We start from the raw sequence: 24,649 nt of genomic DNA, 5'->3' as shown, positions 1-24,649 counted from the left end.
CTAAGAGGTATATGTATATGATCCAAGTGGTGGTGGTTGTTTCAAGCATCCAAAATAGAAGGGGGCAAGGAGATATGCATACAAAAGTGTAATCGTGTGCTCTCGTGCATGTGTATGTGGTCCTTCCTAAACACATTTGGTGATGGAGGTTACAACGTGTGCACTCTCGCACGTCGTGACCTATCACAAGGGCGAACTAGTTGTAACGAGAGGATTAGCTTGAAATGGAAACTGTTCGAAGGGATTCCATTCTTTCATGCGACAACCCAAAGAGAGTCTGGAATAGGGTATTCTGGGAAATTCCAATAATGGGGTCGATTGATGTAGTCCCTCCTAAACACATTTGGGAGTTCACTTTCCCACTCATGCTTTTGGGATTAGCATTTTTCATACAGCTTTAAAACCTTATTTATACTCTAATTGTGTGGAATACTAGGTATTATGGGCAGTTTGGCATTGTCACAATCATGACATTTTTGAAAACCCATCATTGTACTCTTAAGCCTCCCTTCGGAGGTCACTTCAGCAATCTTTGTTTGATTGTCTCTTTGTTCACGAGATGAGAACAGGAATGAGAACAGTGGCCAAGTGGGAGCTCATAACAGATAAGGAATGTGTGAGTAAATCCCCATTGTTGATAAACTGTGATAGGTCCTCATCTTGTATCACCAAAATGTACAGGTGATAGTCCAAAAATCAAATTTTACTTCCATTGGCTGATATAAAACACTGAGCTCATTGTTATTCAACTTATTCAAACACTTGCTTGACCAACAAACAAGACCATGAACGTTTGAATTTTGTTTTGGAAGTGCTAAGAACATACCCATAAGCTCCTGGAAGCAGTAGATCAGGATGGTTCTGAATTAACAACTTTCTTAAGAGCAAGCTTTATATAATTGCTTGCAATAGCAGCATGCATTGTTGCTCCAATAGGGAGTACATTTTCATCAATAAAAAAGAAAGGTGAGTGCCCAGAATGAACTGAACCACATGTTTCATTTCTCATTCCGAGAAAAAAAAACCCTCCAGGAATCAGCCTACTGAAAAAGGAGAAGTCCTCTGATCGCATGACTGGTGCAACATGGACTACATTTTCCCGACCAACAACACCAAATGAAACATCGCGTATGTGCTCATACATATTCTGATCATTGAGCATTGGAGGATAAAAGGGGTGATCATTCTCCATAAAATCTGTAACAGCATGGCACCTGTGAACTTCTGCCTGCATCATAATGACCTGAGAGGAAAACCAAGTCAAACAATTTCAAAACATGTCCTTGTTCTCCTAGCATGTTATTCTTTTACATGGCTTAGCCTAGATTTCGAAGAAAACCCTTCTTTTTTAAAGGTTCGCTGAAATGCAATTTCAGGTCTGTATATTAGTCAAGTTCTTTTATGAGCAGAATCTGCATCTACTGATGCATGTTGATGGCCTTCTCTTTGACTTTTGAAATTATTTGAAAGCATCAGTTCAATTGACACTAGTACATATGCATGCCTGAGACTGTAGAAATAATTGACAGCTACTGTTTTTTTTTCTGTTGAAGTCACAATAAATCATGAACATGCAAAAATAGTTCTTTTCCCCTTTTTCCCCTGTAGAAGTTTGATAGAACATTCATCTACTGATGGCTATTGACATAAAAGGAGCACAGCTGTCTATCTGCACAGATCTATGCTAACACGTGGAGTCTCTACTGAGTCTTTAGGTAGACATTCAATAGTCAAAACAACAGCCCTCTCTTTTACCTTTAAGATCCATAATGATGGATGTAAATAGCAGAGACATTTTCCTTTTCTAAGGACGGGGGAGTACCTCTCTTATTCGCTTCTTCAATACTTGAACACCTTCATTTGTGAAGGCACGGAAAGTTCCAATAATAACCACACTATCTGGTATTACATTGTAGGCAGTTCCCCCATCAATAGTTGTCACAGATACAACCTGCAGCACCCCCAACTTTCCAATCTCAACACCACAGGGATAATCATATCAATGGTCATGCTTGCATGAAAGATTGTCGAACAGAAACAATACCTTTCTTATAGAAGATGGTAAAAAAAGAAACAAACCAGTAAAGTGTGTTCATATTTTAGTTATTACCTAGCAAAACAGCAACCTGAAGGTTTTGAACTAAACTTACATGCAAGTGACTAGCACATACACGAGGAATAAGTACATCATGACTTCTTTGCCTATAGTACCGAGAAAAGAGTATGCGCTGGTGCAGGGGAGATGAGTGAAGACATACTAGGAATAGATACTAGGTAGAGGAGAGCAATATTGAGCCTTTCACATATTTTGTGGACCTGTGTTGTGGGATTGTCAGCAGCCTACAGGTGGGTAGCCTGCAGCCTATATAAGCTCACAGCCCTTGCAGCAAAGATATCCTTGAACTTTGAAGACAGGCCTTCTTTCACATGCCCATTACAGTCACTTGTACTATGGCCTTGTGGCAAGCCAGCTGTGCACATTTAGTTGCAAGGTTACCAGATCTTGGGGCCGAGACTACTAACACCTTCTCTCAGTTGTATGAAAGGCAAGCATCTTAGAGGGCCCTTCCCACAAACAGCTACTTGAAGAGCTACTACTTGAGCTTGTCCATATGGATCTCTGCAGCCTCATGCATATCCCATCTTTGGGCATGACTATCTACCTGATGTTGATTTTTTTACGACTTCTCTACATATATTTGAACTTTCTTCTTAAAGTCGAGCAAAAAGCATTTGGCATTTCAGAGCTTCTGCGATCAGCAAAGCACAATGAAGAGGTAATCTACTCCTCCTCTGTGCCGTCCTTTCATTACCTGAGAACTCCCTTATTTCAAATTGCCAGTCATTCCCTTGCTTGATTTTGCTGCCATTCCTACATTTTTGCAGCAAATTTGCACATTTCTCAGCACAAATGGTTCCCCACCACTCCTAACTGACAATATGAGATTTGGAAGACCACCACTCCTAAAGATGCACCAACAATAGGACATGATCAAAGGCAAAGTTCAGATTTTGGAGAGTAATGCAGCCAGCTAGTGGACATGTCACATGGCCTGTTGTTGACTCCCTCATTTTAGAGGCCTTTACTTCCACACACACACACACACAAATCTACACAAACTCTTTGGGGTTATCTGAAGGCTTTATCTCAAGGATAGATATGCTGGGACAAACAAACTCCACTGTTACTAGTTAGAGGAGCAGCTTTTGCAACTCTAACTTGAAAGGCCTAGCCCGTTTGACCAAGCACAGAAGCCCATCGTGTTGGTCAGCTTAAGGTCAGTAAAACCTTCAAAACAATTATGTTGTGTATATTATGCACAAGCTTCCAGATGTTTTCAAGATCACCATCAAGTTTAAGACCTCAAAAGGAGATTTCTGCCCAAGTCCCTTCAAAGCATGAAGGGGCTTTGTGTCATTGAAAGGCTGAGGTTGGGGCATGGCCAAAGGCACCAACAAAGAGGCAGTTGCAACAACAAATGTAACATCAATCAATGCAAAGGGACTCCACATGTGACTATAGTAGCCAAAGTAGACCACTCCTATTGATATTGCTACCGGTGCATGGATGCTGATGTTGCTAGGCCTCATAAGGGTCCTATGATCTATCATGGGGAGTCAAATACACCTTCAAAGCATGCCTTTCTCAGCATCATTAAGGTAGATTCAAAGACAGATTTCTAGGATTCACCTATGGAGACAAACTGTTGTACCAGGCCAATGCAACATCCACCCATTTCAAAAGATAATTGAGTAGTTGATAGTGGCACTATCCAACATGTGTGCAAGTGAAACCAGCCTTCCTTCTCGAATCTCGGACAGGGCAATAGAGGACCTGATTTAACATTAAGTACAACAAGCAAATAATTTCACAAATCTGAAATAAATACATTATTACCACATTAATCTTAGACAGTTAAGTCCTCATTGGCCCAAAACTGGCACCCCTTACAATATTTATATAACTTGCATTGCTTGAATTCATAGTACACTAAGATATAGATTGGTCTCTCTACAAATTCCAATACATTTGGCTTTCATCAATGATGACCAACTGCATCAAGATCAGATTTACCCCTTGATTCTGACAGAATTTGGGCACAAATTGAATCTAATACACTTGCATGCAGGTCAGCTTCAATGTGGATGTCCAATCTTCACCAGATCTGCTGTAAATACTTCATTTCCAGAAGCTGTTCTGATCTTTGGGCTTTTATTTAATGGGCAGGCGCTTCGAGCTGGCTTGAGAAACCTAATTTCTGCTATGAATTAGGGTTTTTACAACATAAACATTGTTGTTCACCTTCAAACAGCTGGAAAAAAAAAACTGAGAGTGGCCAAGATTCAACCGCAAAGTTCTTGGGACAACTGATAACCCTAATTACAGCAGCAATTAGCTCTGAATTCAGCAAAATGGTGCTGAATATCTTCCGATTTTCTGAGATGGTGGAGGACAGCACAGGGAAGAGAAACCTTCAATCCAATGCCAAGAAAGTGTTGTAACAGCAATCCCCTCCTGTTTTAGAGAGAAATAAAGTCATCTGCTGGTTTTTAGGATTTTGCTGCCGTCTGAAACCCTAATTTCTGCACCAGCAACTATCAATGACCTCATTTTTAGGCTTTCCTGCTGCTGTCCTAAAGCTTCAACAGCTGTCTCCCTACTCACAACTATGTTCTCCACCCGCAGATGTGCCCCAAATAGCCCAAATGGGAGAAAAACAGCTCAAATTCATTGATCTTTGCAAGACTTGAAAAGGCCCATAATACCTCATACCGAGTTTAGGGAAAAGAATCTCTTTACCCTTCAGTTTCTTTAACCTAGCCTTTATAAACCATGGCAAGACCCAATCACCTTTTGCAAATGCAAATGCTCTATGGTGATGGTCAATTGCTTTGTTTGTCTTTTGGAGGGCTATCTTTACTTTAGCATAAGCTTCATCCATACTCTCAACATGCTTGTTGGTCTCAAAGATCTTATATTTGTATGCAAAATGGATGGGAGTTTCTCCCTTCCACAATCTCAAATAGTGCCTTGCCAATGGAACTAGGTAATGTGTTATAATAAGTATACTCTATAAGGGGCAAAAACCATTCCCATTTGGCCTTGTGCTTAGACACACAGCATTTCAAAATATCTAAGACACTAGCACATTTTTCTCTTCAAACTATCCATCTAGTTATGGATGAAAAGAATATGATAATTTTAGGGTCATATCCATGTTCTTAAAAATGCCTCTCCAAAACAAAGACATCATGCAAGGATCCCTATCACTTGCAATAGATGTTGAGAACCCATTTCTTCAGTTCATCTCCTTCAGTTAGGGTTTCGCACTAATAGCCCCAAAAAGGGCTTGCGCCCTTATTCTGGGCACTTTATCAATGGGCGCCCACATCAGTGGTGCACCACCCTAGACTGTGCATGCCTATTTATAGGCCACCTCTTCACACATTCAGTATAGGTTGACACTCCGATGCTATGACTTCTCCACAAGCAGATGGACAAACCACTAGGTGCTCCTATTGTGGCATCATCGGACACCCCACCACTACTTGCTGCCTTCGATCTTTGCTCTCTACCCCACGGAGTATATGTGTCTCCTTGTGCCACATCTCCCTTCTGGGCCACCGAGATGATACAGAGTCCGTGATCCATGAGTTTTTGGATTCCCTATCTATCTCAGAGGGGGATTCAGTGGGGGATGATCTCTCTTCTCTCTCTGAGAGGGCTACTACTCTTACTTCTTCTTCAACTTTAGAGGGGGCCCCTTTACCTCCAACCTTAGAGGGGGCACCTATTTCACATGAAGTTCTTTATCCATCATCTACTTTCTTGGGGTGGATGTCTTCGAGCGGTCATCTCTTCTACTCATACCCAAGATCTCGAGGATCTACCTAACTCAAGGCCTTGGAGGTTCAACCGCGACTTGGTGACGAGACCTTCGTATTCCTTCTAGCATGGATGCACAGAGCTAGTGGCTTCTCTCCCAAGGTTGAGTTTTTGGTTCTCCAGTTCACTTTGTCTACTGTTCTTTACTGCAAGTTCCCTTTCAAGTGGAAATCTTGGATCTTAGGGATATTCTACATCTTCTTCCTCCTATGCATTGTATGATTTCATCATCTTTGTACTAGGGCACTTGGGCAAGTGAACAATATTCCCACGAGGAACATTGCCCAAGTGGCACCTACTGCATGAGTATTTTTTAGTATGTAGCATTGCATCTCTTCGCTCCTGTTTCTCCATCCCTTTTTGGGCCTAAGAGGGGATGTTGAGAAACCATTTCTTCAATTCATCTCCTTCAATTAGAGTTTCGCACTAACAGCCCCAAAAAGGGCTTGCGCCCTTATTCTAGGCACTCTATCAGAAGGCGCCCACATCAATGGTGTGCCACCCTAGACTGTGCATGCCTATTTATAGGCCACCTCTTCACACATTCAGTACACTCACTATTCATTCTTCACCTCTCTCCTATCATCAGACACCCTCTCTCTTTCCAACCTCTCCCCTACCCCCACACCCCTTGCAAGTGGACATCAAGGTTCGTGGTTGGTGGCTTCTTCCTCATCATCTCCATCACCTTGCTTGCGTTTTGGAGTCCATCATCTGCTGGCGTCATCCACATATCTTGGCAACAGGTCACACACCCTAGCAACCATCCCTATCAGTTGGCGTCAGTTTTTCTCCATCATTTGGGTACTCCTTGCTTGTGTTTCAGCTTTTGGAAGCCTTCTCTCAGTCAGGCATCACTTTCTCGCTATTGGCATCTTCCCCTGCAAGCCCTACACCTTGCATTTTGGGTCTCCAACCATCTGGCATCATCAGTCAAAGTTGGCGTCATCTTGTCCAGGCTCTGCAAATTGCATTTGATCATCCTAGTGGCTTCTGTTTCGACTGGCAACCTCCTCCACAGTTAGTGTCATCACCTGAGCTGCTAGAGTCTGCGTTTGGCATCCTAGCTCCTTCTTCCATCATCTGGCATTTGCGTTTTGCAGCCCAGGCTCTCCTCTTGGCATCAGAGGACTGCACTCCGCTCCCTCGACAGTTGTTCTTCACCTTCAGCATATATCTTTGATATCCCTACTGCCGAAGGACTGCATTTCGCTCCCTTCACTGTGCAGATTCCCTACAGGTGTTGCGCCATTCAGACAGGATAGTGCAGTTAACTTCTGAGCTTCGACTCCACTATATCAACTTTTTCTCCTTATAGCATGATTCAGTGCATCATCATCTTGTTCTTTTGAGTTGCTTTTCTTTCTCAGCGTTTGCCATACACACACTATGTTTTACCCCGCTAGCCCTACTGTCTCTCTAGTACGTCGCTTTTCTCGACAATAGACCATGGCACATCCATGATATTTAAAGATGTTTTGCATCCTTAACTACTTTGTGGCACATAATCGATCATGCATCATAAGAAACCCTTCCCTAGAAGTAGAATGCTCATGGTACCGACCATCTAATAATAGATCATAGACTCTATCAAAGTCTATAATCTATTATCAGATGAGGACTTTAGGGTCATACTCATTTTCTTAAAAATCTCTCTTCAAAACAAACACATCCCTAATTGCTTTATGACACACAATGGACCATGCATCATAAGAAAGCATTCCTTGAGAGTGTAGTGGTCATTGTACTAACCATTTGATAATAGATCATATACTCTACCAAAATCCTCATCCTTTGCATCTTCTTTCTTCATCTCATCTAACGCATGATGGTAAACACAATTGCAACCTATGGTTTCCTAGACAATAATAATACATCAACCACAACATTCATTTTACTATCCACGTGCATTATCTAAAAGTAAACCATAAATAAGAAGTTGGCCCATCACATATGTTTCTCAAACAACTTAGTTTGAATCGAATATCATAGAGTTTGATGATTTGTCTCTATAACAAAATCAAATCCTACAAGATAATGTTTCCAACTAGAAAGAACATGAATTACAAAAGCAACTCTTTCTCATAAATCCACATATTTTTATTAGTACCTTGCAAAATTCTACTCTCATGTGCCACAAAATAGCCTTCCTACATTAGAACCACAGCAATGTTGTTCCAACATGCATCATTATAAACAGGAAAAGCTTTTCAAAGATCTGGCAAGATCAATACTAGATCCAAAGTAAGTTTTACTTTCAGTTTATTAAATGCTGCAATTTCCTTATCAATCCATGTGAATGGAACTCTATTCTTTTGCAATGCATGAAGGGGTAAAGCAATTTCAGCAAAGTGGCATATGAACCTTCTGTCATACAAACACAGCCCCAACAAGTTGCACACATCATGCAGGCCAATAGTGTATTGCTTCCACTTTTAAGGGATCCATTCTAATACCATATTTTGAGACAATGTTTCCTAAGAAGTGAATCTCTAGCATAAAGAATCTGCCCCAACAAGTTGCACACATCATGCAAGCCAATCGTGTATTGCTTCCACTTTTGGAGGATCCATTCTGATACCATCTTTTGAGAGAATGTCCTAAGAAGTGAATCTCTAGCATAAAGAATCTGTGAATGTGTGCAATGGAAGAGAATCCACGAAGACAAAGAGAAAAGGAGAGAAGAAGAGAAAGCAAAAAGCCCAAAATGATCTGCACTGAACAAAGAAGAAGGCTGAATACAATAAGGAATGATCAGTCCCTACGCGCAACTCAAGGTGTCAATGAGGGCACCGGATCAAGCTGAATAATGATGACAGCACCTTGCAAAATGACAGAGATGATGACAGTGATGGCAACAGAGACAGAGAGTATGCAGCCTGCTATCCACGACGAAGATTGAGAAGACTGCGACCACCTGACCGAGCACTATGAGACAAAAAAATAAATGATCTGCCCAGCCAGAACGTCAGCTATAAATAGATAGAGTGTCAGCTATAAAAAGATGGCAGGGGCTGGAAATTAGCAGAGGTTGCACAAACTCTAAAATGCCTGACAAACCTAAGAAATACACACAAAACTCAATCAGAGCTCCTATGTCTCTGTCAAACTCTGACAGAGCTCACAACCAAAAGATGGCACCCAACAATCTCATGTGATGAAGCATAGAGGCCTTGAGCAAACGCTCCGTGAAGAGTTCTCCGTCGTCTTCTTTTTAGGTATCTTCACCTTCCTCTTGCTGGATTGAGCGGGTGGTCAATCAATCTAGGATGGCGCCCCTTTTTGGGGCTACAAACCCTAAACGCAAAACGCAAAGCGCAAAAACGCAAAAATGCAAAAATGCAAACTGCAGGTTAAGGGTGAAGGGTTTCTCAACATCCCCTTCGGGCCCAAAAAGGGGAACAAGAGAAGAGTGAGGTGGAGGTGCAATGCTACATGCTCAAGAATGCTCATGCAATAGATGCCACTTGGACAGTGTCTCTTGTGGGAAAATTGTTCACTTGCCCAAGCGCCCTAGTACAAAGATGATGAAAACAAGCAAAGCATAGGAGGAATGTCAGACTTTGTGTGGTATCGAGAACCATAAGGATATGCCCGTACTCGATCTCAAGAGTTGGCTCCATACTGATCAAGGGATGAAGAAGATCCACCCTGTGATCTGAGAATACTACCTGAAAGGAGACCTTTGAAGATAGTCAGGAAACTGAATGAGTTGTAGAACCTGAAACTCAACCTCGGGAGAGAAGCCACTAGCTCTATGACTCCATGCTGGAACAAATACGAAGGCCTAGCCATCAAGTCACTTCTGAAGACCCAAGGGCCCTGATCTAGGTAGATCCTCTAGATCTTGGGTATGAGTAGAGGAAATGACTACTCAAAGAAGAGCCACTCCTCGAAAGTGAAAGGTGGTCATGTGTGAAGAACTGCATGGCACATAGAGTCCATCTTTGAATCTGAAGGAGTAGAACTAGGAGCCCCCTCTGAAGAAGCCGAAGAACTAGAAGCCCCCTCTGAGGGCGAAGTAAGAAAATCCCCCTCTATATCCCAGTCTGAGAGAGAAAGGGAATCCAACCACTCATATCTCACGGATTGTGAAGCATCACATGAAGAAGGAAGTGCCGTTCATGGTGCCGAAGAAGGTATCTAGGGCTCGGAAGAAGAAGCCGGAAAGCACCCAGAAGTGGCCCCTCGAACCTAAGTGGAAGAGCATGGAGAAGGAGGCTCAGGATGAGCCAAGGGTGGGGAACAGTCATGGGCTCTCGGGAGAGTGGACTGTGGAGAAGATGTGAACCGTGGAAGCCACTGTACTTCGAAGTGGGTGGGGAAAACCTCCGCCCAGTGGGGTGATCTCTAGGAGTGCTTATCACCTCGTAAGATCTTAGAGCCTCCATGTGCTCGAAAGGACTTAGTGCGCGTCAGTTGTGGCTTATTGCCTTGAGCATAATACTTTGATAGCCGATGCAGAATGATCTCTGTGGCCCAGAAAGGAGACGTGACACAAGGAGTGCTTGGTGGAAGACACATACACTCCGGAGGGATGGGCAGCAAAGGTCAATGTCGACAGTCTTCGGTGGGATGACCGTTCGTACTGCAGTAGGAGCACCTAGTAGTCTGTTCATCTGTTGGTAAAGAAGCCATGGGTACCAGTGTGCCTTGCTGGAGAAGGAAGAGGTGGAAGAGATAAGCCACGAACCACGAACGGCAATGTCCGCCTCAAGGGGTGTAAGGGTAGTGTGAAGCACGAACCGCAATGTCTGCCCTCAAGAGGTGGGAGGGCAGTGGAAGGGCTAGAAGTGAGCTGCTAGTCGGAGGAGGATACTACTAGCAGTAAGAGATTACAACCAATAGAAAAACGCAAGTGAAGAGAGAGAAATACTAAAAACGCAGGCTGCAAGAGAGAGAGAGACTAAAAACGCAGGAAAAACCAGCAGTAGCAGTGAGCATGCTAAAATCAGCTCCGAACATTGTGTGATAGACTGGAAACAGGCACCAGACTATTGTGGACAGCAATGGCCTGCTTGGACCGCGATATCCTACGCGTCTGAGGTGTGGGCAGCAAGCTGAAATACCTGAAATCTGCAAAAATAAGATTGTTTTCTGAATGGAGAGTGATCAACAATAGTCAGTGTAAACAACTGAAACTGCAAGTGAAAGGCTAGAAATAAGCGCCAGATTGTAGATGACAGCAAGGGACAGCTGAGACTGTGATGTCCTACGCGAAAGGGGTGTGGGCAGCAAGCTGAAAGCACCCGAAACCTGCAAAAACGAGATTTTGATATAGCAAAAGAATGAGAGAAGTGGATGCCGAACCCACACCGGTCTTTGCCGTCACTGGAATGGAGGATATTTGCCATTGTTTGAGCAGATCCAGCTCTAATACCATGTCAAAAGATAACGTACCAGGAAGACAGTAGGGTTTGCGGGAAGCAACACGAAGTGAACTCGGCAAACATGGAGAAGAGAAGAGAAGAGAGAAGAAACTCTGATGAATGGAATGATGAAGACCTGAATCATGGAGTGAATGTGATACAAGGGAACAAGGGTGCCGTAGCACAAGGAAGATAATGAAGACAACCACGAACCACGATGTCCTCCTGAGGGGGTGTGAGGGTGGTGGAGAGGCTAGAGAGAAGAGGTGACGGACTGAATGAATCAACCGTGAGAAATGAATGAGAGAGTGGCCTATAAATAGGCACAGTCAGTCTAGGATGGCGCCTCTTTTTGGGGCTACAAACCCTAAACGCAAAACGCAGAAATGTAAAAATGCAAACTGCGGGTTAAGGGTGAAGGTTTTCTCAACATGCTATATATGAACTTATGAGATTGCCCAATGGAATCCCCCCCGTGCCAAGAGAAGAAAAATTGGTTGCTATGCATACTCCATCTATACTGTAAGCTTATTCTATGGCTAAAATCTGCAATTTCCTACAATATGAAAGAGAAAAGTAGTTGTCTCCAAACTTGGGTTCCTCCAAATGAGAGAGAAAAAGCCCCAAATAGCCAAGATAAGCTTTCCAAATGAGTAATCAGCTGCTCCTTAATCATCTCACGTTTTTATGAAGGGCTCATTAATAACTTAGTCATTAATTATAAGTGAGCTGCTCACTGGACGAAACTTTAGCTCAAGGCCTGCTTTATAGCTTAAGTGCCCTAAGTGAGCTACTTATTAGGCAAAACTTTCAATGTAACTCAATTCTAACGTGCAAACTTTCAATTTAATAAAAGATTCACGTTACACCTTGTTCCTTTAGCCTTGGCTATGTACCATATGGCCTGCACACTTGTCCAACACATGTCCCAGTGTCAAATCCTTCATTGCCGGTGCAATGGTCACCATGCCAAGAGCTAGGGGTACCAGAATTAAAGTTCATTTTAATTATAAATCTTTATGAAGTTTATTAAATCATTAAGTGCATTTCTCATTTGGTGACAGGATCCCTCTCTCCCTATAGAGAAATTCTCTTGAGATCCTTTTGACTGATGGTATGATCGATTGCACCCATGTTTCTTGTCTCTTGGATCCGAAATGCAAGCTTTCGCTTGATAACTATTTGGAGTTGCTTAATCATTCCAATACTAGAGATTAGTTGGGCCCCTTCTTTACATAGCCGATATTAAAGCTCGGCATTAACTTCTTAGTTAACAACTTGAGTCAATTATTCATTTCTTCTCATTTAACTCATAGGCAAAAAGGCACGCAAGTACTTTGCTATCTTAGAGATATTTCCTCTCTTGGCATTTGAATTTTGCTACCGCAAATGTGCTACTACATGGCTAATTAGATTCAACTTAGACTAGCACAAAGACGTCACATGAAAATTTTTTATTTCCATTGGCTTAGGACTCATTTGTAGTTCTTGTCGAAAGCAACCAACAGCTATCACAAGACTTCGACATGCTTTTATACCTTTGCCAACTATTTCAAAAGTAAGAATATGCACTAGAGTAAACTATAGTCATCTACTCTAACAATGAGAGTACGCTTTCTCTAGCCAAGAACCTGGTCTTTCATTCAAGGATCATGCACATAGCCATTCACTGTCATCTTGTTTATGAGCAAATCAAGATGGCAATACTCAGATAGAAGTATATCCCTACAAAGAACAACGCAGTAAATGTTTTTGCAAAGCTTGACCTTTCAACACCCTTGGAAATCTTTGTATAGAGTTAGGGTTGAACCACCATTATCTCTTTTTTTTCATTTGAGAGGAGATAGTTATCTTCTTCCCTTCATTTCATTCGTACATATCTATCTAGTCAATTCGCTCATTTCAATTCTTGTTTTTCTATATATCATAAGAGTGTATATTGAGATTTTAGTACATGTCTCCAAGTATCCTTATGTGAGACCACATGAATATACTATCTTAACAAAATAAAAAATAAACTTAATGATTAAATTAAAAATTAATTCCAATTTTGGTAACCCTAGCTCTTAGCATAGTGATCATTACATTAGCAGTGAAAGATTCGACATCGGAACATGTAATGAAGAAGTGTACAAGCTAGTACAAGAGCAAGGCAAAAGTAACAAGACGCAATGTGAAACTTTCATTAAATTGAAAGTTTGCACCTTACAATTGAGTAACAATAAAAGTTTCACCTAGTAAGCAACTCACTTGGAGTACTTAAGTTATAAAGCAAGCTTTCACCTTAAGTTTGATCCAGTGTGCGACTCACTTATGATAAATAATCAGCTCATTAATTAGCCCTTCATAAAAAAGGTGATTTAATTAACAAGCAACTAGTTACTCATTTGAAAACTTAATCTTGGCTATTTGGGGCTCTCTTTCTTTCTTTTTTTTAAAGCAACATAAGTTTGGAGAATTGGAGCAACAAAAGGAAACGCATGCTTGCTAATTTTTCATAATGAACAGTAAAAGAAGAGTATTTTATATCTCCTGAGGCATTGGATGGCCGGGAATCAATCTCTTTCTTCTCTTTTTTCTCTTTCAAGCTATGCAAGTCTTGTTTTACAACAAATCAAAATTAGGGTTTGCTATTCATAACAAATCAATGGATATTTGCAAAAATCAATCACTTTGGGTATGGAATTGCTTGTTGAAGACATTCCAACCAAAACCCCCAATTCGCCCCTTGTTTTGCATTGCCAAATTATTGAATATTTTGTGCAAACACTAGGGCAAACTTATTCAAACATGCAAGCCTAAGTTTGGTCCAGTGAGCAGCCCACTTATAATCAATGATTAAGTTATTAATTGGCCCTTAATCAAAAATGCGATTTGACTGAGAAGCAACTGGTTATTCATTAATCTTAGCTATTTAGGACTCTCTTTCTCTCTCATTTTTTTAGGAACCCAAGTTTGAAGAGCGGAAGCACCAAAAGAAGATGCACGCTGTTGGAGGGGTTTTAGTCGAAAGGTCGTATCTACCGAGGATCAGAGAAAGAACAAAGTAGAGAATAGGAGATAGAAAAGAAGAAAAAGAATAGACAAGAGGTACACAAGATAAAGCTCAATGAATCAAAGCACTATGTATTGATAGAACCTGAGAAGATAAGAAAAATCCTTGTCTAGGACTACTCGGAAGCAATCTCCAAGCATTAGATTTCCCCTTGAAGTCCTTAATAGCCCAAAAACGCGCACCAAACATTAACTTCTTCTCTGCTGCTCAGACCGCAAATCTAATGGTTCCATTGGAACCGAAAGAGGGGGGTAAACCTCCAGGACACTAATCATAATTCTTCCAGATCGCTCCTTCTTCTTCTAGTTCGAACTCCGAAGTGTTGTTTTCTACTTGTAGACTGCGATCGCATGTCGCGCAATTTCGGAAGCCCCTTCTTTTCGCATGAGATCTCCCAAAAATGACTGAAAAACCACTTGCTTTTTACATGTCATCCTATTCTAGAAGTTTTCTATATCTTTTTAGGATATCTACAAGAAATAAAATCCAAAATATCAAACATAGACTAAACTTGTCCAAAAACCCCGTATTTTGGAAGTAACCATACTATGGACACTAGCACTAATGACTAAGATGACATTAACTCTCTAGATCACTAAGAAAGCCGGATGATGATACACTCCATGCTTTTTCACACTGTATCCGTGTAGCAGCACGACAACGCTTGCTGATTTTTTGCAATGAATTGCAAGAGGAGAGTGTTTTGCACCAATCCCAAGGTGTTGGATGGCCGGGAATCAATCTCATTCTTCTCCTTCTCTCTCGGGCTGTGCAAGCTCTATTTTACAGCAAATCAAAATCAGGGTTTGCTGCGTACAACTAATTAGTGGATAGGGTTTGCAAAAATCAATCATTTTGGGTGTGGAATTGCTTGCTGAAGACATTCTAACCAAAATCCCTAATTTGCCCCTTGTTTTGGGGGCCAAATCATTGAAGATTAGGGGCACATGTATTCAAACATGCAAATCTAATTTTCCAACCACTAAAAGAATTAAATTCAGCATCCACGAAACACGTTCTCTCTCTAGTACAGAGAGTGCTACAATAGCACTGCAAAGTGCTAAAGAAACCCTTGCCAAAGACAAGGTATATCATGACCAAATTCAGCAGCTAGCTACAGTTGACGAGGTTAAAGATATAGAAATTACATGGCACAACGGACAAAATCTGAGCACGGAGTAGAGAACACACGGGAAATATGAGAAGAACAAAAACTGCTTTAATTTCAAAGTTCCCTATGCTTTTTTTGACAGGTGGCAGATATGTGAAGGCCAAGAGATGGAATGGTGTCATGTGGTGCAGTCCAACATCTTCCCTATAGAGTGCTAGTAAGAACCAAACAGTCAACCATGGCTGCAGAATAAATGTAAGAAGATTCAATCCCTCACTCAGCAAGGCATAAACATAATCATAAATGTAGTGAACTGAGAAAAGGATTGACTTGCACATTATCTAAGGTGGAGAGTGTAGGAAAATGAGGGTGATTGCCTGCCAAAATTCAGGTATAAACAATGGATAACACATGATAAATTCCACATATTGTCCAATTGCAATATTTCTTGCACGGATTGGACTTCAATATCCAAGTACAGTTGAGTAGTGTCCCTCTAGCTGATATAGATATTGCTATAACCCAAGCAGAGGAAGTAGAGTCCCGCTTATAAAAGTGGCCTACACATTGAAGGAAAAATCTAAATTCAAGCCTTAGTCTTGGAAATAATTTGGGATTAGTTAGTGGAGATCAAGGCTTTCCATTAGGCTGTACAACTTGCAAAGGAGCCGCTACCTACATGGAACCATAGTTTACAAAATAAGCTCTTTGGCTCACTACTAGCTTAATGACATTTAGGGGAGTTGGCAACAAATGCACATTTTGCATCACGCTTCCTCTACCATTTTTGGGTTGGTCACAGAGGCACTGACGGTTACAGATGGGCCAAGGTCCACCACCGCATTGTTGATCAAGATTTCATCAACATATGCCTACACCTTAGGGCAGTGCTTCTCTATATGATCCCACCATTCACTACCCACTCAATGGATACTAAAAGGTTCAATGACATAACCCGTTCGTAGGATTTTCTTGAAATCTTGCTAACTACCTTGCTGGAGAGAATTAACCCTTCTCCAATAGGTGGTGGCTAAGTGACCACACCACTTACAACTGAATCATGATTGGCCCTCATCATCGGGCTTTCTAGTACCCATCAAATTTTGCTGTCGCTTTAAGAAGTTAACATCTACGGTAGCTTGGTGGTATTGCTCAATAATCATATCCATATAATGTTTCATCATATCTTTTACTTCCTCTATAATATTTGATGTAAAGGATTCATAAACAGTGGGTTCAGGAGCTGCATGCCACAAACACAAAACAAAGAACCAGAACATGAACCACCACAAATCGTGCAAGTGCCAAAAAGAACAAACGCTGAGGCAACACAAAGTCAAATGCTTAAGTAAAGGGGAGAAAACATGAGAAAAGTAATTCAGTCAGTGAAATGCCACAGGTTGGTCAGTTTAATGCAAACAGCAATAGGCTATGCAGTCCATCTGAGCCAGAACACCAAGATGACATCAATGTCACAGCACCATTCAAGTCAACACAGACACCCATTTGGGCAATACATCAGCAGGCCAATCTGCATACAGAGGTGCAGCCATCTTAGCCAATGAAAGCATGTTTCATGGTCAGCTTTGATGTAGTCAATCACACAAATTGGTGCCTTATCCCCAGCACACGCAGCATAGACAGAAGCACTCCTTCAACCACGTGTTATGAAGGATCAGTCACGAGCCATTTGTCAAGCTGCTACAGATGCTAGCTGCCAGGTCAATGGTATCCTTGAGATGAACATGATGTAAGTTATCTCTTGATAGGCAAGATATTATTGTATCAAAGATAACATGATGTTGGATTGAGCCTACTGTCAATAATCAAAAGATTTTTCAAAGAGAAATAAAAGGTTTTGTAAACATGTGGGCCAAATCGAGTATCTGTTTCAATGTACTTCCCCATCTAAACAATGTACTTGCAAGCTACTGTGTGAGATGTTTTGCTTGACTTGTTTTGATCATCAACAGTTCTTACTGAGCAAAGTTAGAAGCATGGTTAGTAGATGTTATCGATAACTTGTTTATGCAATATGTTTTAATATCCTAGGCTTATTAGCAAGGAGGTATCGTCAAATTGTGATCCTTCTCATACTTGAAGTTGAATCTGCACTGGTTCTCCCACTGTTAAGTTAACAGCCTGACATGCATGTGTTTGTGCCATCAAGCCAGCTATGATGCCGCTGATTATTAAGTTGTGGATGATCTGCAATTCTGCTAATTAGGAATATGAAACCTTTTAGATTAAAATTTTTATCATGCAAATGTCCAGCTAGAAGAAAATGATAATGCACCTCTGACTCCAATGGGTTTGACCCCCGGGAAATTAAGTGTTGCAAGCTTAAAACAATTGCTGACGTGGCCAGTATAGGATCCACAGAGTGCTGAGGGAAGGCAGCATGGCCTCCCTTGCCAGTAATGATGGCCTTGAAAAATCCGCATGCAGCAAAAAAGGGTCCTGGCCTGACACCAATGCTACCTGTTGGAAGGTCAGATGTTACATGCATTCCAAAGATAGCATTTGCTTCACCAAGAGCTCCCTCTTCAATCATGCGTCTAGCTCCAGCCCCGCCCTCTTCAGCAGGCTGGAATATCAACATCACTGTGCCCTGTAGACCAGCATTCATTAACATACTGAATTCGAAAGCATTAACCTTCTTGTTCCAGTTATCAAACCATCCAAGCCAGCAATAAATTTGGAAAAAAAATCCACTGCTCTACAAGCATAAGGTATCATGACATAATATTGACATCCTGATTGCAGTTTTGATTCATCAATATACTTTACCTTCGCTTACGTGACCAAGTATTTATTATATGACACAGGATTTTTTGGCTCTACTACACATGCAATGTGTCAATACTACAATACTATACGTGAAGGAAAGGCATTCTGCATGTAAACCACATTAAAATACTGAATCAACTAAACAATCCCAATAACATCATGAGGCAATGATGGACGATGATGACCACACCACAGAAGAGTGATATTAAAGACACTCTGCAAAACGTCTGCCTGCTTCTTTACAGTCTCACAAATTTATCGTCACAACCTACAAAACAATAACTGAAAGAAACGGGCCCCTTGAATTGCATTTCTGACTGACATGACAATAAATGACAACAGTGACAAAGGCCACCGGTAAGACAAGTGAAAATCATGCGAAGCAAGTGTCTGGTTATCTCCATATTTCACAGCATACATTGAGGAGAAGCTGTGTAGTACCTGCAGCTTGGAGCCTAGGCGATGCAGCAGCTTTGCAGCTCCCAGAAGCATTGCAACATGTGCATCATGTCCGCACGCATGCATTTTGCCCGGCGCTTTACTCTTGTGTTCCCATTCCACTGCTTCCTGGTAAGGCACATGTCGAAATCCAAAGGAAGTTGTAGCAGAGAAGCCATAGCCTTTCACAGGTTTGGTTAACTGGCCATTGTTAAAAACTGGCCACACAATGAAATGAACTTTCTAAAGCTAGCAATTATCATCAATTCACAAGCAAACCCACTATAATTCTCAACACTCTAAATTCCCACTATAATTCTCTACACAATGAAATGAACTTTCTAAAGCTAGCAATTATCATCAATTCACAAGAAAACCCACTATAATTCTCAACACTCTAAATTACAAAAATGTCATGAGCTTCGCCTCGCAAGGCATTGCATACCTAGCCAAGTGCAGTTGGGGGCCATACCTAGCTAAGTATGCAATACCTCCAACCGACTTTTGCCCCCAACCACACCTAGCTAGGTATGTGATACCTCCCCAGCATAACCTCATGAACTTGGACACTTCACGATGGGAAAATGTTAAAAAAACTTATTGCGTTATCAAGCAAGAAGATAGAAACCTAGTGATAAAGGTAAGTAGCCTGCTTGATATACTTTCTTTCGTGTTCGAAACTAGTACTCACTCATTAAAAACTAAGTTTTAGTGTTGAGAGAATAATTACATCTAAAAGGAACCCTTTAGATTTTTGGAGAGGAGGGTTTTTAATGTCAGATTTTAGTGTCATTTTAGTTGTAAAATTACTGATAATTTTGCAAAATCTCAAAAAAACACTTGCAATTTGTCTGAAGGTTTTATATTGACTCTAGAAAATGTTTGCCATGGTCATGTTTTACGTACCTACACTTTCTCAAACCTTTTAAACCTATAGTAATTAAAGTAAGTTGCATGTGGCACCTTCTTTAACCCTCACAGTTATTCTAAAAAGGATAGCTTAAATTATTACAATTCAAAATATTCGAATTAGTCCTTGGTATGGTCCTAAAAGCCCCACCACCAATGTGTGAGCCAGTAAGAGTACGCAAGAGGCCTAGTTGTGCACATTTAAAGACTAAGGTGGACCCTATACAACTTTGGTTGCATGGAAGAGAAAGAAGGGGAGACTAAACACACAAAGGTAAAACAAGACATGCACACAGACAAGAAAATGTATAGATGAAGAACAAACTTGACAATTAACAAACACCCCTTACTTCTGAGGGTACCTCATGAACAATGTGAAGGTCCCCCTTTTTGCGTGTGGTTCAAGTCAACAAACCTAAGAGAAGCACAAGTCATCATCAATTGTTGCAAGTTGCACATGTCAATTAATTGACTGTGTCCTAACCTTAAGCAGATTGTCGAATAGGGTGGATGCTTATATTTTGAACACAATTCTGAGAGTAGCATTTGGGTATTTGTTGAAATATGTAGTGTTTGGAAGGGTAGCACAATGTAGTTTTCTCACCAAGTTTATTCGTTATGAAGGCCAATGCTTATTTTGCCCTATGGGGAAGGGTAGTTTACAATGCATTGAGATTCCTCTTTTAAAAGTTTGGTTCACCTTAACTCCAATTCTCTCTATGTGTGTGTGAGTGTGTGTAGGCATAACAATGTCCTTTTGTTATGTAACATTTTCATCTACTCATGGGCTAACTCCCACCATAATTAAGTGATATAAAAGGGATCCATTGCTTTAGTTGGGAATGCAAATATTGTAAAAATATTGTAAGGTTTTAGTAAGATATTATTTACCTTACAAAAACACATAGAGAACACACACACAAATAGATGAGAGAGATAGAGACAAGGGGAGAGAGGACACCAAAATGTGAATATCCCTATAGTAAAATGTAACATATAATAAATATCTAAAGGTGTCCAAAAGTGGAAAAATAATGAGGAGGAAAGGGAGATGGAAACAGAAGTAAACTCTTTAACTCTTCTTTACACAATTGTAAGTTTAATCTCAACCTTATATTATGGAGTTTGCTTTCAATTTTACACACATGGTCATAGACTCAATAGGTGTCTTGCAAGTGTGTTATCTTTAGTAACCGCCTAGGAAAGCTTCCTAGGTTGCCCATTTACATATCCTTCCATGTGCCATAAGAACTAGCAAGGAATCAAAATGTTGGCCTTACATCATGAGTTTGTCTAACTCTAAGTAAAAACAATGGGAGAAGGAACAATGTCTCTTCAAAGAATAAGTAGTTGACTTTAGAATTAAATTATGCAGAATTGTATTGATGGGGTTCGCAAAGCAAATCACACTTTGTTGAACCTACTCAATAAACATATCTTTTGGTCCTAAGTTTCCCAAATAAGGTTAGACTTATTTAGTGGAGTTGTTATATATATATATATATATATAAACCTATGCAATATAGGTAGAAATCAAGAGAAGTTCAAAACAAGGAAACACTAAACGAGACGTTATTATCACACATACTTATTGGTAAGTACAACAATATAATGGGACACAAACACTGTAGGTTGTGAAAGTGAGCATCTAGTGCGATTACAATTATTACCCAACATGGCAATTGGTTATGATCCACGAGGGAGGCACACATCGTAGTGCAATTACAATTATTGCCCAACACTGCAATTTGTCATGAACATGAGAAAGGCACACATCAAGTCAATCAACAAAGAAAAGGTGCCAAAAGTTCTCATGTGTTTTTGCCCCTCCCCTTTATTTACCTTTTTACTTTTTCCTCCCTCTCCCCTTTTGAAGTCCCACCTACCTTTTATTAAATGTAAAATATGCATATGAATTGTGCAAAGATATTTACAACAGCCAATGGATGTGGTAAGATACCCAAAAACCCTTTTGTTCAACACCCTGAAAGGAGCTTGAAGGCTATCTTAAAGGTTGGGACTTTCCTTCTTGTCTTTCTCCTCCTCACAGTAGGCAATAGATTTCTTTTAATTCACCACCATGAATCAAGCATAGGTATTCAAACCCAAATTCTCACATAACCTTATCACTTCAAACTATTGCCAATATTAAGTTTAATATTATTACTCAAGTTCAATGGTGGAGGAAGAAAGGGGACATAGCTCTCTTAGTAGTTGTGAAAAAGCTAGGCACTGAGAGAGCTCCAATAGAATTGCTCTCTTTATAGTTGAATGATGGAGAAAGGGAGCATAGGTCTCTTAGCAATTGTGGAAAAGCTAAGGCACTTAAAGAGAACTCCAATAGAATTTCTCTCTTATGTCTTTAAAGTCAGAAATGAGGATCACATAAATAACCTAGTCAGCATAAGACTTAGTGGACTAGTTCATGTCCATCAAGACAGGGACCAACCTGAATTGGCAGAGCATCCATATCAGCTCTGAGTGCCACAAAGGGTGGCTTGCCTGACCCAATTGTTGCCACCACTCCAGTCCCTGCTATAGGCCACTTGTAAGCCACTTCCAATCCATCAAGCTCCTCTCTGATCAACGCACTTGTCTGCACCTCCTCATATGCCAATTCTGGATGCTCATGTACCCTCCTCCTTATCCCCTGCAGCCAGTCCTTAAAGCCTTCCTCCCCTGCCATAGCCACAATCTCCTCTGTTGTGCAGGAAGGAGAATTTCCCTCTCTGGCCTGCCCAAAAGAGACAGTGGCACCAGAGAATTCATCACAATTAGGTGCAGGGATTGTGATGTCTGTAAGGATGGGTGATGCATGAAGTGGCAAAATGAGAGCTTGAAAACAGTGGAAACAGCGGAGGAGAAGGAGAAGCAGGAAGCAGATGGTGCCCATGATATGGGGTTCAAGGCACTGCTATGGAGGATTATGAATTGTATTATCATTGGGGTTTTATTATTCCTGGCCTTCTGTTCTGTGTTGGTGTAAGGTCTGCCATAGCTAAGGTGCACCCCGGTTTGGTGGGGATAGGAGGACAAGGGGGGGCAGAGCATTCCATAGATTAAGAAGCAGGTGGGTAATTGATACGTGTGAGAGAGAGAGAGAGAGAGAGAGAGAGAGAGAGAGAGAGAGAGAGACAGAGAGAGAAAGACAGATAGAGATTCCTTGAAAGGAAACCTTGACCAAACTGATGTCTGTTGCTTGGTTTATATATATGTGTTGTGATATAATAGCTAATATGGTTCCCTTTTTATGAGGTTTCTGGGTGATTGGGAGTGCACAGTAAAAGAGCAGCAGTGTAAGACAGGAGGGGGGGTCAAAAGATCAAAATTTTTGCACATACACAGAGAGAGAGAGAGAGAGAGAGAGAGGAGTCAAAAAGTGAATCCTGTTGACTCAAGTACCTAGAACACCTACTGTCATAACCTAACATGTGTGTGTGTGTGTGTGTGTGTGAGAGAGAGAGAGAGAGAGAGCAGTTGCCAGTCAAAGTGAATGGAAAAGACAAGTACCTAGACTTCCCCCAGTCAAGGCAGACCCCAGGGCCCAATGACCAGAGAGAGAGAGAGAGAGAGAGAGAGAGAGGCTAGAGCCCTTTTGGATTCCAATTTCCAATAAATCACTTGCCCCTTTTGGATTCCAGTTGATCACATTTTCTAAGCAGCTACATGCACTGCACATTGCACACACACTAATAATTTGGGGCTTTGCAGGTGCCTATATAACTAGCTTTATTATTATGACAGAGAATTGGAGAATATCAAATGCATCTCTGCGCCCCCCCCCCCCCCCCTCCCCCCCTGGTGAATGGCCTATCCAATCAAAAGATGCAGCCCATGACATGGTTTTTTGTAACTGCAACTGGAAAATGATCCATCTAGTCAAGTCACTCAAGGGATGGAGATGCAGGCTACTATGAGAGCTTTTGTACCTGCAAATGGCAGCTAATCCTAATCAAGACAAAGAAGGAGGCTTCTGAGAGTTTGTGTCACAGAGGAAGTGCCATTGTGTGTCCTGACTCCTCTCTTTGCGAGCAGAGTACAGTCACTTTCCCTCCATTGCTGCTGCAGCCTGCTGGTCTTCTGTGAGTCAAGAAAAGGCAAATTTGTCAGACTTGCATTTGTATGTAATTTATTTGACACATGTTGCTTGGTCTTTTACCTTTACACTGTTACAGTACTTGTGTTTGGCTTCTTGTGGGTTACTAGAGACTAGCAGTCCCTGCGCCGGGGTGGGCGGGACGCTCGATTAGCGCAAACTATAAGGAAGGACAGCCATGGCCTCTCCATCATTGCTCACGTCTGGTAAGAATCTTCACAAAGTGTGGCTGTGAAAGGGGGGGTAAGCACTGCTATAATTCATTTTTGCAGACATTTGTAACTGTAATCGATTAGTAAAGAACTGTAGTCTGTAATTCTCTCATCATGAAGAGTGTTGGTTGATCTTTGCTCTGTTTCTGTGGTTTATCTTCATAGTTTAAAGCTGTGCACCTGTATGACATTCATGCGTTAGAACTGTGTAAATATATACATCTGATTCCTTTACTAGACAGAAAGCATGCATGATGCCTTTGTACAGTTAACATGCTGCTGCATCACAGCATGCAATGACTGTACAGAAGGCATGCCTTTGCATCATCATTGGACCTTAATGATTAATAAGCAGTAGCATTAAGATAAATCATAAGATGCTACCGCCCCAGTGTCGCCCTGATCGAGAAAACGACTCTTTCACGACAAGCACAATTATGCCGGATTGGACCTTTGCCCACTCCAGCATCCCTGCTACAATCGGAAAAAGGTCACTAGCCCCTAAAGGACTTTTTTGGCACAACTCATAACCTTCTAGAAGATTCCCTCTCTTTCAAAAAAAAAAAAAAAAAGACTGTATTTATTGTCTTTCCCTTTAATTTTATTTTAACGGGTTGAGCGGCGAGCCCCTCTTGCACCCTTTCAATTGAATTTACTAGGCTTGGTTAGAATCTTACCAAAGGACTTTACAACAAATAACTTTACAATTCGTGCAATCGATTGTGATGTGTAATTATGTTGTGCTATGTAATTATGTAGGTTTTGTCTTTACTTTCTTTCAG

General features: G+C 41.1%; 1 protein-coding gene and 1 long non-coding RNA gene across 2 annotated transcripts; one reads left to right on the top strand and one right to left on the bottom strand.

The window, feature by feature from the left end:
- Positions 1-848: 848 nt before the first annotated feature.
- LOC148016087 (IAA-amino acid hydrolase ILR1-like 4) lies at positions 849-22,865 on the bottom strand. The gene is made up of 5 exons (XM_087664239.1): positions 22,009-22,865; positions 18,654-18,779; positions 17,719-18,033; positions 1,823-1,951; positions 849-1,243 (listed from the first exon to the last, which is right to left on the bottom strand). Exons 1-5 carry the CDS (start codon positions 22,450-22,452, stop codon positions 851-853), a joined length of 1,407 nt encoding a protein of 468 aa, XP_087520365.1. The 5' UTR covers positions 22,453-22,865; the 3' UTR covers positions 849-850.
- On the top strand, positions 22,491-24,003 carry LOC148016086 (uncharacterized). The gene is made up of 2 exons (XR_015688095.1): positions 22,491-22,629; positions 23,271-24,003. It is a non-coding gene; the product is annotated as an uncharacterized LOC148016086 (long non-coding RNA).
- Positions 24,004-24,649: the final 646 nt, after the last annotated feature.

This window comes from Lygodium microphyllum, chromosome 23, assembly GCF_053477565.2.
Source record: "Lygodium microphyllum isolate KBCC chromosome 23, Lygodium_microphyllum_v1.1.10, whole genome shotgun sequence".
Lineage (NCBI taxonomy): Eukaryota > Viridiplantae > Streptophyta > Polypodiopsida > Schizaeales > Lygodiaceae > Lygodium > Lygodium microphyllum.
Note: the sequence above shows the minus strand (reverse complement) of the source record. Positions and strands in the feature narration are given on the sequence as shown.

Coding starts and splice junctions, on each gene's coding strand:
- LOC148016087 (XM_087664239.1), bottom strand. CDS start 22,452: ATGGGCACCATCTGCTTCCTGCTTCTCCTTCTCCTCCGCTGTTTCCAC. Junction 18,780..22,008: donor TGGATGCTCTGCCAATTCAG/GTTGGTCCCTGT, acceptor GTGCCTTACCAG/GAAGCAGTGGAATGGGAACA. Junction 1,244..1,822: donor TGAAGAAGCGAATAAGAGAG/GTACTCCCCCGT, acceptor TTTTCCTCTCAG/GTCATTATGATGCAGGCAGA.